Genomic DNA, 17,463 nt, shown 5'->3' on the forward strand with positions numbered 1-17,463 from the left:
TGACTTTGAGTTTTGCTGTGGAAGAACTTGACTGGCCTGCACAGAACCCCGCCCCCATCGAGCAAGATTTTGAGGAACTGGAACAGCCTGACCTCGTCAATGTTCTACAAAACGAATGAATGGACACAAATTCCCATAGAAACACTTCAGAATCTTGAGGAAAGTCTTCCAAGAAGAGTGGAACCTCCATATGACAGTACTGTATGTATTTGAATATGTTCGGTTCAGGGTTATTTAGGAGTGTCTAAAAATAAGACTCAGTGACGCACCGGAGCTGAGATGTCTTTGTCCGAAAGTGGGTCTTACCTCGACGCAAGAACACACAGAAACGCTCTGACACTTTACTTAAAATTCCTGAAGATGAGGAAGTGAAGTAGAGAAGGAGCCCAGAAAGAAGGTGAGGCCGCAGTACCACTGATATGCTGCTGTTCCCATCATGGTACGGTATGATTTGGAATGGTAAAGCCCTTGGTCAGTCCTTGGTTGCGTTCTTAGCCTGAGAACAACACCTTTACTTGGTGGGTGGGGACATCCAGTCGCTCTGACTGTTGAGTAAAATGGTATGGTACGGTCAGGGTGGAGCTAGACTGGCTCTGATGTCTGAGCCTACGTTTCCCCAGTTTCACTCACCATCAATCTGCACAAGTCAAGTGTAATGGCAATGCGCCGATAAGTTGGTAACCACTGAAGCTCTGCAAGACCTGGTGTGATTGCCTGCACTTCCAAGGTATACAGTGATAGACGTCAGGTTGCTACGGCAACCGCTTCAGCTCCTATTGGGTTACAGTGTTACAAAGGCCATGGTTATCCTCCTCCTTTTCCTTCATCACGTACAGAATCGGGATTTAAATCTGCTTTAACTCGACTGACTTCAATCAGGTCTCGCAGCATCTCGTTCATCGGCCCATCTTTGTTGTCGCTGTGATATTTACAAATCTCTTCTCCTGCCATTCTGTCAGCTGTCAAATTCAGTGATTCACTCCACACCAACCCCCTCTCCCCCGCCCGCCTCCGCATTCTGAGCCCACTCTACTTTCTTCTTGTCTATTATGACAAAATTATAGTGAATTTTGGCCAATTCTCAATTGCAGTCTCTCCTGATAGAAGTCACAGAGGATGTCAAAGTAGGACGTTTTAAGGGAAGTCCAGTGAACTAACTGAGGAAATAATCAGTTACCAAATCACTTAAAATAGCCCAAAAACCAGTGGGGTTTAGTGAAGCTGGACTAGGATCATCGTTCATCAGCAACCCCTGATGAAACAGACTTTTACACCTCCTCTGGTCTCTGATTCAAGCTTTGTTGAACTGTGGCCCATGATGTTGACGTGTGGGCGGAGCAAAAGAGGGATAAATACAAACAAAGACATATGTGGGCGGAGCTTAAAAGACATGTTTTTCTTTCATACAAGGATAATGCAGACTCGCTTTCTCAGCTTTTAATTGTTATGTTGTGTTGGTATAACTTCCTACTGTATAATTTCCTTTATTATTTTGGGGTGTCACTGTTGGATAGTTTATTCACTTGTGTTCGTTTCCTGTTTTACTTTGTAGGTTATTTCCTCGCGTGTCCATTTACTCCCTGCCATCGTGCTCTGTGACTGTCTCTCCTGCCCTGACCTGTCTCATCTCTGTCCATTGTCTCTCCCTCACATAGTAAGTCTCGCTCTCTCTCTCTCTGCTCCCACTCGCCTTAAGCCGACTTCACACTGTGCGATTTTGGTGCCGTTTCAGCAGAAGACGACAAAATGCGCCTGGAAGAAAAGTCTGACGGGGTCAGAAATTTAGGGATGGACGTCTCACAGTGTGACTGCTGCTGTGACTCACGTCTAGTAAAGAACCAATCGAATTCACCGGCTTCAATTCATTGTTTATCACTCATCGTAGCTGCGTAGAGGGATGACGCACTTGCTGATGACGTTTTATGTCTTGGATCTTGACCACGGTCTTGACGTACATCGTAGCTTCCGATTAAGTCTGTGTTGAGCAGTGTGGTTTGCGATGACCTTGTTAAAGACTCACAGTCTGTAGGAGGCTTCAGTCGGATCATTTGTTTTGGTTCCTGTCAGTAACCCCCTCGTGTCTCGTGGCTGTTCTGGATTTTGTGATTTCGCCGTTTGTTTTGTTTTGCTTTTGCTCTGCACTCACCTCACCTCTCCTAAAAGACTCTTGTTTTCTGCCACACTATACCCAATTCTGGGTCAAATTCTGATTACCCTTCACATCGGGGGACTTTTGTTCCACTTTCTTCGAGGCAGACGGTGAAAAACGGGGCAGACGACTAGCAATGAAGTCAATTCAAAGCAGCAATATTGGCCAATCTTTGTTCAACTGTTGGTCTGTGGGATTAAATCTCATAAATAAAACACAGGCGTCTGGATATTGAGTGAAACTAAGCAAGTAAAAAGGAGGCGGGGGTGAGCTTTGTCTGAGGGAGAGTCCCACAGTCTGAGAGTTTTGAAACCCAGTGCTGCAGATAATTAAAAGTCAAATGTCAGCGCATCTTCAAAACTCAACTCATTGCCACGAAAGCACAGAGCGGATGTGTGTGCGTGCGGCGCAGAGCGCAGTTTGCAATGATTTTATTGACTCTTTGCCCTTTTTCTTTCCTCTTCCGTTAGCGGAAGGTGAATGATTTCACCTTGAGGCGCGCGTTCATATCAGGACATGCTACTTTATTCCAAAACAAAAAATCAATGGACAAACTTGTGTTAAATTTCATTTGGATGAATACTAACGCGTTTGCTGGAGGCCACAGTCGGGTGAGGACAATGCTGCTCAGACAAAAAGACAGGTGGAATTTTGCTAACTTTCATGGTTTCCCAATTTTTATATTGTCATTTTTTCTGTAGCACCATTGAGAGAAAAAATGACACAACTTAGTGACAAAGTGCAGTGAAAGTCACAGCAGATTAATGTTTCCATGGGGATTAATGGTGTTGTCTTTAATGACCACATGCTCTGATGAAAATTGCAGCCTGTAGAGGCCACTGCTGGGCCTTAAGACTAATCTGTTTGAACTGTAATCTTGTCATGACAATTTGTTTTTCATCCGAGAAGCTTGTATGTGGCTAAATTCAGTGGAAAAAAATGAAAGGCCCATCATCCTTCTTGCGGCTAACACGTTCAAGGGCTGCGTGGATTACTTAGTGCGGGAGGATGTTGCATAAACATTAGGGCTGTCGGTCAATTTAAGTATTTAATGGCAATTAATCGCATGATTTTCCACCGTTAACTCACGATTAGTTGCACATTAATCACGTTTATTTGACCTGTTCCAAGTGTAAATTAAAGGCATATTTTTCAAAACCTTTAACACTCCTGTCAACATTGAAGTGGGCAAATATGCTCGCGTTAAGCACAACACTGTATGTTTATCATTGTTGCCACATTTCAAAATGTGATATATGCTCAGGAATGACCTCAAAGCGACTGCATTATTTAAAAGAAACGTCGAAATCATAAAAACTCAAGCTCTGTGAGCAACAACACATGTAACATTACATGGTAAAATGATCATTCCTCCATTATAACTTTATAATAAGTCGTGCATCTATTAGCACCAGCAGCAACAAGCGTGTAGTTAGTGTGTGTTTGCAGAAGTGCTGCAATTTACGAGGGTCAGTGAATGCATCTCGCAACTGCTCCTCTGAGCTCAAAGCTGACCATGCAAAACTGAAGATGATTTACGAGGGTCATTGAATGCAACTTCTAAGATCAACACACTGTGGACCCTTAAAAACAGATGAAATTCGAGATGGTCATTGAATGCATCTTGTAAGCTCAACCCACTGTGCACCCTTTAAAGCCGACAAAATTTACAAAGGTCACTGAATGCAAGTCATAATCCTGACGTGGTGTGGACATGGTGAAACTGCTGAAATTTACGAGGGTCAGTGAATGCATCTCGCAACTGCTCCTTTGAGCTCAACACACTGTAGACCATGAAAAACTGAAGATGATTTATGAGGGTCATTGAATGCAACTTCTAAGCTCAACACACTGTGGACCCTTAAAAACAGATGAAATTTGAGATGGTCATTGAATGCATCTTGCATTATTTGCTTTCTGTCACTGTGAGTTTGAATGGAACACTAACACTTTTTCTTGAAACTAACTACACAGTCCACTTTTATTTATTTATTCAAACAGTTTTGGTTTTTAATCAGGGGTTGTGCATTAATCAGTGTAAATTTTTATATAATAAATACGTAAACCTTTTCATTCTGGAAATCTAGTGGAAAAACATACTGTATTAAGACACTCAAGTGATGCAGTGTAAGCACATTGACATTTGCAAAAAGACAATTGACATACCTCGGATAAACTCTAAGGAAGTGCCCTGAGTGAGCGTAATGATGACTTATTGGACGGTTGCAGCTACTGTGGTATGGATCAATGCAGATTGATCTTTAAGTGACTCGACTTTCTGCCAGTGCTCAGCGAAACACACACACACACACAAAAGTAAAGAACAAGGAGTGAAGGTGACAACATGGGGAGCACAGTGATCTCACCTGTCATGTTGCAGTACACCTGCGCGGGCCCCAGGGGACCACTCCCATCTGGATCAATGGAGTAGAAGCCGGAGGAGCTGCCAATCAGCTTGTACGCCTCGCAGGACGCCTCGTAGATGGCTGCGGGGAGCAGAGCGAGGACAGGCGTCAGTCACTCACGTTACCACAGACTTCTCCCGGCTCAGTCACGCACACATATTTAAGATGTTTATTGTTTTCACACTTTTTTTCCCTGGGTGTTGGTGACATATGTTGCTGTTCAATCTACATCTATATACACATTGAACTGCTTTTGTAATGTGTAATGTAAAGTGTTCTATCTGAATGCAGATTTTTTTTTTGTAAATTAATTATTATACCATACTCTGACATTATTTTAAATTAAAATAATGTGAACAAAATAATTATTTTAAATTAAAATAATGTGCAAATCTTACTTCAGGAACACATTAGATAACACAAATAAGTATTATTAGATGATAATACGCAAGTGTTATAATGATGTTTTACAGTAGGAGTGACCTGGGGGCCATTGAGTGTAAAATAGTGCAAATTTTTTTGGAATAATGATATTATGATGATATGTCCCATCATTTCAAAATAAAAGTGTTTCTATTGATAAAGAACAACATAAACTTATTTATGATACAAATTGATTCAGAAATAAGTGATTATAACTTGATATTAGGTGGCGGGCCACATGAAATGTAAGTTCAGCTTGTTTTAGTTTTATCTGTCTGGCTATATTCATTACTGTGTTTTTGCAAGTCACTTCTGTGTGCTGTATTATTATAATTTGATGTACTTTCACCCTGTAAACCATCTTTTGGAACCCTTATTTGTTATCATCATTAATTTAAAACATGCATCAGGCATCGGAAAAACCCCACCATAAGTAGTCAGACACCAGCTCTTATGAATATCACAGTTATACAGCGGCAGATTTAACACTTCAAAGGCAACAGCTGACTTCATTCTTTTTTTTTATAATTCTCGTCTCTAAAATTCCAACTGGAGCCTCGGGAGTTTATCAGGTGTAGCTACATTGATAAATCCATAAACTAATGTTGGCTCTGGTTATTTGTTATAATGTCTCCATTGTTGAATAATTAATGTTTCCAGCTTGCTGGTGTACATGCACACACTTTATACAGCTGAAGAGCTTCTTATCCAAAGAAACTGCACAGATTTTGCACCGTGTTGCCTGAAAGAGGCAAAACATTATCTCTGAGTCACATCCTGTTATAACATAACCCAGTTCATTTATGTTTTATTGATGGTGTTGTGGAAAAAAAACCATGATTTTGGAACCATTGTACATTATTTGATTTGTATTTTTGGGGTTGGTGAAAATGAGTCATTTAATAAATATGAATATGAACATCAATCTTTAAGGAGTTATCATTTAATTGGAGTTGTCTTACTGTCCTAATCCATTCAATCCAATCCAGACTGCTTTCCCATTAACGACTGAAGTTTCCGGTACGTTCTCTAAAGGTTGTATGAAGGTTGTAAAAAGTAACGTCAGGGGAACATTCTGGGAACCTTTAGAGAACGTTCTCTAAAGGTTGTATAAAGGTTGTGACAAAGTAACATTCTGGCAACCTTTAAAGAACGTTCTTTAAAGGTTGTAGTAAGGTAACGTTAGGGGAACATTCTGGGAACCTTTAGAGAACGTTCTCTAAAGGTTGTATAAAGGTTGTGACAAATTAAAATTCTGGGAACCTTTAGAGAATGTTCTATAAAGGTTGTTTAAAGGTTGTAGTAAGGTAACTTTAGGGGAACATTCTGGGAACCCTCAGAGAACGTTCTCTAAAGGTTGCATGAAGGTTGTGACAAAGTAATTTTCTGGGAACCTTTGGAGAACGTTCTATAAAGGTTGTTTTATCGTTGTAGTAAGTTAACGTTAGGGGAACGTTCTGGGAACCTTTAGAGAACGTTCTCTTAAGGTTGCATGAAGGTTGTGACAAAAGTGGTTAAAAACTAACATTAGGGGAAAAACCACAGGAGAACTTAGGGGTGGGGGGCGGGACCTTGAGGGAACGGTCCCACAACCAAAAGGTAACGTAACCAGAACGTCCTGGGAACCAAAAATCACTCTGAATGATGATGATACTGAATGATCAACAGTGAATGATAGATCGTCTCCACACCCTCAGAACCTCACAGACTTGTGTCTGAGGTTGGAAGACGGCGTCTGCGGGTGAAGATGATGACAGTCGTGGTGGGAAAACCACGTCTATTTTTAAGTCAGCATATGCTGTTTGTCTGTCATGTTCGCACCAACGTGCAAAAAACACTGCATTTGCCTGCATATAAACAAGTGCTCAGTATTCTGGTGCAAGAGAGGAACTCACTCACACACACACACAAGGCGACTTTTGGAATCGGCGGGGGAAAAACTGCGACATGAAAACGTTGTCTAAAAAGTGTTAAAAAACTATTAAAGAATGAAGCAAAAGAAAGAAAAAAAGAAAATGTTGTATAAGGTCATGTCAGGTTTTTTTACGCTTTGGCTCTCGGCGGCACGTAGCGACGTTACGAGCGAGACAGGAAAGGATGTGTGCGCTGAATCAAATGACACAGCTCAGTAGAGCCGGAATAAATGGAGGAGTGCGGCGGCTGCAATCGCGGGGTTTGAGACAAGGTGCTGAAATGAACTTGAGACAAACTGCTCACAGTTGTGACAGGTCGCTCCCGAGTATCCTGTTCCCGAGCAGTCGCAGGTGAAGGAGCTCCACGTCTGAGCGCAGCGGCCTCCGTGTTCACACAGGTTGGGGAGACACCTGCCAAAGCAAAGTGTTAGAAGTTATTATTTTTTTTTATTCTTTGGAAAAAAAAAAAACAACAGTGATAAGTCATCACAGAATCTTAACAGTACAGAAGTAGAGAGATTAGGAGTGTTAGTGATTCATCGTGTAAACACTGGTATCGGCGAGGATAATCATCTTGTTTAAGGTTATTCTGTAAAATTGCATGATCGAATTTATGACTGATTAAAGTGAGAATTCTGACTCTTTTTTTCCAGAATTCTGATCTTTTTCGTACAATCTGAGATTGAAGTGAGGATTCTTTAAACTTTAAACTCAGAATTTTGACTTTTTATTCTGAATTTTCTACAATTAAAGAATGAAAAGTCAGAATTATGACTAATTGATTTTTTTGTGTGTGGGTGGCCCCAAAAGGCAAGTAAAAATTGAAATTAGGATTATTTTTTCAGGGGTTTTTTGAAGGTAAAAATGTCCACATATCATGATTCCTATGTTTCCATATGAAATATTTACAAAAGGAGCCATTTTTCCTCCTCTCGTCAAACACACTTTACACTGAGATAGTGACGGCTCGATGGCACCCCTGGTGGCCACAATAAGGTGTAAATTCTTATTAAAATAGAAGGAAAACGTCAATTTCAGCTGTAAAATGATTGTTTTCATCATATACTGACGTTTAGTATTGGAGGTTATTTTACACATTCATTTCTGTGACTGAATTTGTGATTTTTGAAAAGGAATCGGCATCAATTATTGTCTAAATTCTTATTGTCAATATCACCAGTGGTCCAGAAATTCATGATAACACAGTGAAATGAAGATTGAGGATAAACAGTTCAGTTATTTGTCAATAACAAAACCCAGTTGATTGTTTTAGCTCCAGTTTAAACCAGATAGTCTTTTGTCTTTAATTTACTGTTACAGTACAGTATTACAATGTTACGTTTTCTGGTCCCAAAGCTGATCTTGTCTATATCACATGAACACAACCCTTGTTCTTTTGTTTACTGTAATGAAAAACAGCTTCTGAACTCCTCCCCCGTCCTCCAACAAACAAAAATAACAACAACAATAATAATAAAAAAAATCCTAATAATTTGCCGTTCCTTCACGTTCCGTATGGCTACGTTACAACAAACCGTGAAACGTCTCATATTGTGTCCTTGTCTCAGTGTGTGGAGACAAAAAACGAAACCCCTCCCCGATGTGCCGCAGTGTTTGTCTAAAAATGAAAGCGTCACTGTCACCTTCAGAGCAGAATGCCCGTTAATGGGATTTCACCACAATGAGCGCTTCACAGAAATGTTTTTTTTTCAAACCGCCGCCATTCTGATTAATAGTCCCTTCCTCGAGCCTCCTCCAGTTTCACATAATTGCCAGCCTTTGGAGCGTGCATCTATAATTTCATACACTTTCATCTCTCACCTATTAACTGCAGTGGAGTGGGCCAGCCGCAACACAGATAAGGTTGCACCCGCTGGTTTAATTACCATCAAGCTATTTTCTCTTCTTGTGTTCATAAGTGCCCTTACAGGTCAGGAAATTACAGCAGCTAACTCACCTAAGTTTGCGCTAACCGCAAATTAAGGCACGAGATTTAATTACATGCGCGGCAAGAAAATTAATGCAGGAAAAAAAAAAGAAAATGAAGTGAATTTCTTTCATATGATGCAGTCATTATTTCAAACAACACAGCACAGGGACAACACCATAATTGCACAGAAACAACAGGAAACGGTGAAAACAAGAGCTTTTTGAAACGCCGTTGTTTTTGTTTGTGGATAACGAATATCATGTGGACGGGTTTGTTTTCATGTTGTCTCGTGCACACTTCCCGAGAAATAAATGAAGTTAAATTACAACAATATTTAGGCATAATTGCCTAACCTTTGTAGATTCCACTGTGTTTTCTCGACCCTTAAAGGAATATAGATGATGTTGGGACTCATCAATAACTAACGTTTTAAAAAGTAATAAAGGTTCATTAGATTTGCGGATCTAAACGAAATGTAGCATGAAAAACAAAAAAAAACCATTGGTGAATGTCAAAAATCACTGCACAACTACACAAACAAGTGGGATTGAAGAGGAAATTGGCGAATAGGGTTTTTAATGTCTCTCTTGATAAGATAAGCAAAACTAGCTCAGATAATCCAGCTGTACTCATATCAACTCATCACCAAACAACAGGCAACCGATGTTAGCATGTCGCCGGTAAAGTAAAGGAAACATTTAACGTGTAATGTGAACAGACGGTGGTCACGTGATCAAAAAATCCAGCAAATTCATAACGAAATGGCAACTTTGAGTAACCCTAACCCAACTTACCCTAACCCTAATTCATTCATTGCCAAAAGAAAACAAACATAATATAATACAGTAAATAATCTCATTGAGATTTTAGACATTTCCTTAGCTAAATGTTGCAGATTAACGCATGTTTTCAGGGATTTTCATTTTAACTGATCTACAGATCGGCATTGTTGGGAGCAGGTACTAAAGAAAAGCATCAGGTACCAGGTACTTTCACTAATGGGAAAGCAGTCATATGTGATGACAGTACTTTGGGCATTGGTGCTCCTCTTCAACCGGGTTTTGAGGTCTTTGGCCCCCTAGTGGCCAAAAACAATCCACTGTCCCTTTAAGTTTCAATGTGTAACTTTATGATAACTATGTTTGCAGTAGTTTTCGTGTTTTCATGTTAAACATGCCAACATGGCTTCATATGGGATCTGCGCTCGTCTTCAACCGGGTTTTGAGGTCTTTGGCCCCCTAGTGGCAAAATATTTTCAACGTGTAACATACTGTAAATGAAGACGAGCTCAGTCTTAACTTAAACCAACTGCATTAACCAACTTTAAAACGTCTGTTTCTATGGAACATCCTCAGCTTATTGATGACGACATCCTTTCTGGTATGTAAGGGCCACCGTAGTTTGGAGAGAGGAAGGCTGAACCTTGGCATCCTCCATTTTTTTTTTCATCAAACTACATTTGAGGCTCTTAAAGGGCGAGCAAACATTAGACTGAAGTATAAAAGATGTTTGCTTCTCTGCTTGGGGGGGAAAAAAAAACAATAAACAAAAAAAAAAAAAGCCCATCTCTTTCAATTGTTCTGTCATTTCCAACAGTGCAGCTCTTCGCCTACTGACACCGCAGACTGGCAGCGCTGTTGTGTTTGCATATCCTCCGACAGCGAACAATCTGGCCTTTAAAAAAAAAGAGGGCGGTTTGAAATCTGACAGAGAAGAGATTCTCCTCGAGGGCGAACACAAGGCGGGGAAGAAAATGGCAGTTTGCATGTTTTGTCTCGTCGCTTTAAATGTTCCCAGTCACACGTCGACATCCGCAGACCTCGTAAGGTCTGCCAAACTCATTCGCCGGGCCCACAGCTGTGCGGGGTAATGAGGGATAGCGTGCCACACAGGACAGTGGGGAAGCAGCTTGTTAGCATAGCCCTCTGCCAGTGAAGGTGTTACCGAGTTTCTGCTGCAATTTAATTGGCTGATCCTGTCAGCATGTTTGTCTCTGTAGGACAAGATGTCAGTGACTTTCAGGCTGCTCTGTAGACAACACACTGCCATCCGCAAATTAACCATGCGGGCATGAATAACTCTGCTGCCAACTCGGATAATGTTTCTGCTTCTTTTTTTCCTCTGTTGTTTTGTGTATCGAGAGTTTTTCCCCCCAAAAAGTGTGGTCTAATTAAATAAGAGCGTAAATAAAAAAGGAAAATCTTCACTGTACCTATCTCTGATGTTGCAGGTGTCGAACTGGAGCTCGTTATAGTTTCCCAGCGTTCCTTGCTGCACGTGGCTGAGATTCATCGGCTGGCTGTTGATGATTATGAGCCGCACGCATCCCTGGAAGGTCGGGGTCGAGACCTGGCAGTCCACGGAGGGGCAGCCTGGATGGAAACCACACACATGATATAACCACGGTTAGTTTTTCACCCATTTCACGGGGACTGTATACAAGACGTTCAGTCAACAAACATTCATCAATATTTTTCATGCTACTGACGGAGAAATCAGTTGTTGTTTTGGGTCTTGGCGATCCGATCCATGCCAATTGGAGGCACAGTTTGGCTGGCTCGGGGGTGAATGCCGATTAATCTGATTCCCATTGGTCAAAAAAGGTATTTTGTGAGTGAGAATTCTATATGCCGTGTATAAAAAAAAGATGTAGTCCCGTTTTGATGCCTTGAGATTTGTGATTTGAAGTTCAGAAACGTCAACAGAACCCATTGGATGAGCATGTCCATGTGGGCTCCATCCATAAGTGTTGACAATATGGGTCCCAGGCGGGTTTCCTCTGTGATTTTCATGGTGGTCCCACCCTTGTTTGACCACTTCAAGCTTATGCCCACTGAGTACACTTCCCAGGCTATATGAGTACTAAGTGGGTCCCATATGGTTTCAGTAAGATGGGTTGCAAATAGGCAGCCCATGTAAGTAAAGACGGTTTGGGGCCACCATGGACCTATATGGTCAACCCAGATAGAAACTTTATGGGACCAAGTGGTACCGTTCCATTTTTGGTATCCTTCCCTTGGGGTACCAGAGTTAATGGTAGGGTACCATTCGGGTGGAGCTAGACCGGCTCCACCCAAGGTAACTCCCTTGCGACTGGTGTTTCTTCAGCGCCCGCTGTCTTTTGTCATACAAAGCTTGACGTGTTGTTGAGACGAACAGCAACAAACCAAGCAGGGAAAAGAGAGCTTCTGGATGTCCTCTATTGCGTTGTCTGTTGTGTCTCTTTTGTTGTTGCACTGGTACCCCCCCGCCTACCAAGTAGAGGTACTGTTCTCAAGCCTGACCGAGGCTTTTACTGTACCAAACCCAACTGTACCATGATGGAGACACAGCTTTAGACATGCTAGCTGGGAGTTATCAATCACACCCATGTCCAACCAGCTGTGACATGCTTTATTTCCACCTAAATGGGAATATCCATCAATCTTCTACCGGGTTGCACGGGGGAGGGGAGCAGTGCCAATCTCAGCTGACATAGTGCGATAGACGGGGGGTCACACGCTGGACAGATCGCCGGTCCATCACAGAGACAAACAACCACCCACTCTAACACTCACACCTATTGTCAATTTAGAGTGTCCAATTTGACCTAATCCCCATATTGGATGTGTTTGGACTGTGGGAGGAAACCAGAGAACCCGGAGAAGTACACGCACACACGGGGAGAACATGCTAACTCCCCGCAGAAAGGGCTAATCACTGCACCAACTGTGTGTGGCCCTAAATGGGAATATAATCTACAAAACATACATTCTAGGCCATTGAAGAGGGTCGTGCAACGTGAGTGGCACATAACTCTTCAATATTCATTAACATGAAAGTGTGAAGTGAAAAGTATAGGCTAACCGCTACGTCCGCGACATTTCCTGGACTCCACCCACCTCCAAAGTAGAAGTTGCCCCTGGTTTCCACCTGTTCCCACAGCTCAGTGGTGGAGCGCGGCTCGCCGTCCACCGTCAGGGCGATGTGTCGATCCCTCGTGTCCAGACTCACCGAGTGCCACAGTCCGTCGCTGACTCTGAGGCCTGCGAGAGAAGAAGAAGAAGAACATTTCACATTTGTCGAGTTGCTGGTGTCACAAGAAAGTTATTTGTCGTTGCCCCCCCCGAGGCTGTGAAGAATCTCTACCTCTGCAATCCTGTTTCATCGGAGTGTGGCAAAGTCATTGTGCAAGAGCTTTTTTTTTTTTCTTTCACCACCAATTTCTTATTTATTTATCAGAGCAGCGACAGCCACTGGAGAAGCAGTCTCTTTTTCTTGATGACGAATTTCACCCGTGTTTGTGTTTAATTAGAGATGCACTTTTGAAAGTGATATTTATTTTTCATAATACCTGCCAACTGTGTCGACAAACCCCACCCCCCCCTCCCCACTCCCCTCTCAGGAGCGGTTCCTTTGCAGTGCTGTTCCCCACATCACTCACAGTTGGACAAATAAAAAACTCCCCCTCCTTCCTGTCATGGCAAACACTTGTGTGCATATTTCATCACGTAGAATAAGTTAAAGTGTAAATGAGGCAGAGTGTTTCTGATGGCGGCGCCGTGATGTTTGCTCAGTGGCGCCAAAACGACACTCATTAATGTTTTTCTTTCCCCATTTCAGATGGGATCATTCACACCTTTTACTTAATTGCATTATTTAGTATGAGTTTTTGCACATTATTAAGCTGTGTGCAGTATATACACTTTGATTGATTCTTTTGTCAATTAATCAAATATGTTTCAGACTAAATCCTGAATATTATTCACTGTTTTAAATGTGTTCTCTCATACTTTGTCCGTTTCCTTTGTCTTTTACCATTTTTAATGTGCTTTATAAATAAATATCATTTGAAAAACAGCATGTAAAATATCGACTGCTCCTCAAACCACAGATATTCTATTTCATGCCACACAGCAGCAAAGTTACATGTAGATTTATTTAATGTAAAAACACCTTTTCCGTTTTCTGTTTCTTTTATAACAACGTGTGCTTAATTATGTGTCAACACAAATGTAGCTGCATTTATTTGTGAATACCTGAGACCGAAATTAAACTAAAACTACCCAAACTACATAAAATAAAAATAAATGTAGGAGCCTGAAATCACAGATAATTAATCTATAATCAATAAAGGCGACGATTGAATAAGGAATCCATGAATTGATTGATTAAACATATCAGCCCTTCAATATATTCAAATAAGGTCAATACTGTCTAGATGTTAGTAGTAACTATGGTGGTAGGAATTTGTTTTTGTAAATGATGTCACAGTGAATGTACTTGATCCAAAATCATTCTAAACTTTCAATCTCTGGCAGTTATTTACAATTTACTGCACGTTACAATACTGTTTTAACAAAATTAAAATGAAGAAAAACAATAAGTTTGCATGGGAAATTTGAAATTCAAACAGTATAGAACATATTTAAAATAACATTTGAGTCTTTGTCTCAATGTCCAAAAATGTCAAACTATACAGACTAGAAGTGCAGATTGCTCTTTGAAGAAATAATGCATTACGTAATAATAATAATATTCATTTAAATGTAGGCTCTGATGACAAAGACTCAAAGATTCAGCCTAGAAGTGCAGCAGAGGGTGGTTTGAGTGCTCCATTTGAGTATCTTTGAAGAAATAATGTGGTACACAATGATAATATTCATTTAAAGGAATTACTGTGTTAGTATTTATGAATTCTGAAATTGAAGACACATTAGCATTCTTACCTGGTGCCACAAAATTGCAGGTTTGTTTTTTTTTTAGACCAAATCAAGCGACATTTATTCATTTATTTCTTCTTTTAAACAGCCTGACACCCATTTCTATAATCCTCCTGCCAGATTTCAGCTCTTTTTTCTTTCTTTTTTTTTTTTTGTAAATTAGACTCTTTCAGTCAAAAAGCCCAAACTTATAATTTGACTAAAAAACACCCTCGCTGCCCACAGCTGAATCTAATATTTTGACACATCGAGGACCAAAAATCAAGCTGGAAAATCGGTGAAAATTAACAGCGAGACTTCCCAACTTGACCCCCTCAAAACATTTCTTCTCAGCGCCGAAGGTGGGGGTGGAAGCCACACCTCCCGCGTTAGTTACCGCCGTGCATTTGCGTCCAAATCGTGCCGAGGAAGCTTCAGAGGCAACCCAAGTGATTTTTTTTTTTTTTTTTTGAAAGTCTACAATCAGACGTGTCCAAGCTCTTGGGAGAAGTTGAGATTTTCACACAGTCCACTGATGCCTGTCGCTTACAGCGGAACCTTTTATCCCGGAAGAGTGCGAGTGCCTTGGGCACTTTTCTCCACTCCATTGACTATTTCACGGAATAAACAGTGTCGCCGCGAGGGACTGCTGGGCGGGAGTTTCCCCTTCCTCCCCCCTATTGCCCATTTCAGCTCATATATATATCATGATTCCCCTCGCCGTGCTGCTGCTGGCCAAGCGGAAGTGTCATCGCGCGATCTGGATCGCAAGTGTCCCGTATCATATCAGTGATATGCACGAGTATTGCTGAACTGTGAGGAAGAATAAAAGCATTTTCTTCTTTTGACACAACACATCCCGGCTGATGCCCCCCCTGGAAATACACGTGTAATAGTCTCATTCCATTACTGCACCACGCCGCAGTGGCTAATACCTCAAATCCTCGACAGCCCTATAACTGCCAGCAAAAAATGCAGGCCTAGGCTAAATGAAACAAAAGCTCATATCGGGGCCCGTTGTTGTTGTTGCTGCTGCAGCTCCCCACCGTTTCCGAGCGCGAGAGACAAAAGATGTTTACTTGTGAGAAAATTAAGCTTCTGCTGCTGATGCAGATAATATCTGGGCAAAGGAAGAAACGGATCAATATTCTTTCCGCACTAATGCTCCCGTGCACTTGCAGCGGTTTTTTTTATCCAGCGCTACTAATTGCATTCATCCTTAAAAAGTACACTGCTGGGTCTCAGACAACAGAGAACGAGAACAAATAAGAGAGAGAGAGAGAAAAAAGACAGAGTGCACTGTTATGTTTCAAAAGTGATATTTCTGATAAATGGAGGAATGTTTGAAAAAGAGCAGCGGGTTAAATTTAGAAGAACGACACCATCAGCGGCAACTTTGCTCGTGATAAATAATCGCAGAGACGTCGCAGCTGCACGCATTTTTGACATCGCAGCGAGGAATGTGATAATTCTGTGCTTTCAGAGCAACGCGAGAAAAACTTCACCTTTCATTTCAATTCTCAGGTGGAGCTTTGACAGTATTTGTGTCTTTGCTGCAATTTTGCTGCAAAACAGTGTGTTTGTTGTGAGGTGCACAACTCCTTATGGACTTCCTGGGGGGTTATAGGTCATATATATATAATTTTATATATAAAAAAATGTGTTTTAGGTCAAAGTTATGATTCATTTTATATGGCATTTTTTAGTCATGATATAAAGTAGCAAGTAAATGGTGCAGAAGTCCCAAAATGAGACAGTTTTTCTTTTGTTTTTGTTCATAAAAACGAGTGAAAGGTTTTTTTTTGAGCTGTGACGTATTTCCAAATTTCACAAATTCAATCCAATTTTAAACATTTTTAAAGTACTGAGTACTTTTTGCTCAGGTGTGTTTATACAGTTGGTGAAAATGGATATAAAAATGGATATAAAGACACTATATGTTGCACATTCTTATAGCCTCTGTATATACTGTATGTTTAAACATAGTAATGGAAAAAAAGCAGTCAAAATGCTCTGTGTTCTAAGGGTTCTAAGGTCTTATATCCATTATTTCTGAATGGTGAGAATTGGAAACCACAGAAGCGTGCAAAATAGATGCCGACCTGGTGTTTCTGCTGTTGCACTTGTTAGAATCTTTGGGATAAACTCTTTGATCTCCATGTACTCGTGTGTATTTGCACAATGTCTGTTGCTGGTTTGTTTTCAGTGGGTGGTTGGCTGTTCCATGGCTTGTGTTTGCTTTCAAATCAGTTGAAAACAGACGCACATGATGGACAGGAGTGTTCACGATTGAGCGGTCGAGAAAATGGCAAACAACAACCAGACTTGCAAAGTTCCGCTTTAAAAGTATGACCTAATATTTTTTTTTAAAAACACACCAGCTTAAGAATAATGTTCAACACTTCACTTTTCCTGCACCAAATTTCATTGAAAAAACCCCACAGCAATTTTAGGACACAGAACACAGGGGTTGTTCAAGTGTCCTATTTTGAGAGGGTGGTGTTTGACAGGCATGGGTCTGTAACAGAGTATCACAGACTGACCAATGAAGGCAAAAGTAGAACAAAAAGTGTCCCATGAGGCTCAAATCACTGCTTTCATGAATGGACCCTGGTGAGAAAATGTGTCCCTTTGGAAAAAGGCAGGGAAGCTTCCTGCTCAAACAACTCCTCTTAAAAACCTAACTACCCCTTTAATGATTATTAAAAAAAACAGTTAATGCTGCGCACTGAAGAGGCAGGTAACCAAGTATCACCAAGTATTATGAGATAAAATGTTGAAATTATGAGATAAAAAGTCATAATTATGAGATCAAATTTCTAAATTATGAGATAAAAAGTTGAAATTATGAGATAAAAAGTCATAATTATGAGATCAAATTTCTAAATTATGAGATAAAAAGTTGAAATTATGAGATAAAAGTGAGATAAAAAAAATTATGAGATAAAAACTCACAATTATG

At 40.8% G+C, this 17,463-nt stretch overlaps 1 protein-coding gene across 1 annotated transcript in view; it reads right to left on the reverse strand.

Moving 5' to 3' along the window:
• Nucleotides 1–17,463, reverse strand: part of cntnap5a (contactin associated protein family member 5a) — a 120,635-nt gene that overhangs the window by 48,252 nt on the left and 54,920 nt on the right. Inside the window, exons 9-12 of the mRNA XM_044015514.1 lie at nucleotides 12,702–12,845; nucleotides 11,033–11,192; nucleotides 7,195–7,301; nucleotides 4,516–4,635 (exon numbers count right to left, since the gene is read on the reverse strand). Coding sequence (XP_043871449.1) covers nucleotides 4,516–4,635; nucleotides 7,195–7,301; nucleotides 11,033–11,192; nucleotides 12,702–12,845 — 531 coding nt within the window. The remainder of the gene's footprint in view (nucleotides 1–4,515; nucleotides 4,636–7,194; nucleotides 7,302–11,032; nucleotides 11,193–12,701; nucleotides 12,846–17,463) is intronic.

Source organism: Solea senegalensis, linkage group LG2, assembly GCF_019176455.1.
Source record: "Solea senegalensis isolate Sse05_10M linkage group LG2, IFAPA_SoseM_1, whole genome shotgun sequence".
NCBI lineage: Eukaryota > Metazoa > Chordata > Actinopteri > Pleuronectiformes > Soleidae > Solea > Solea senegalensis.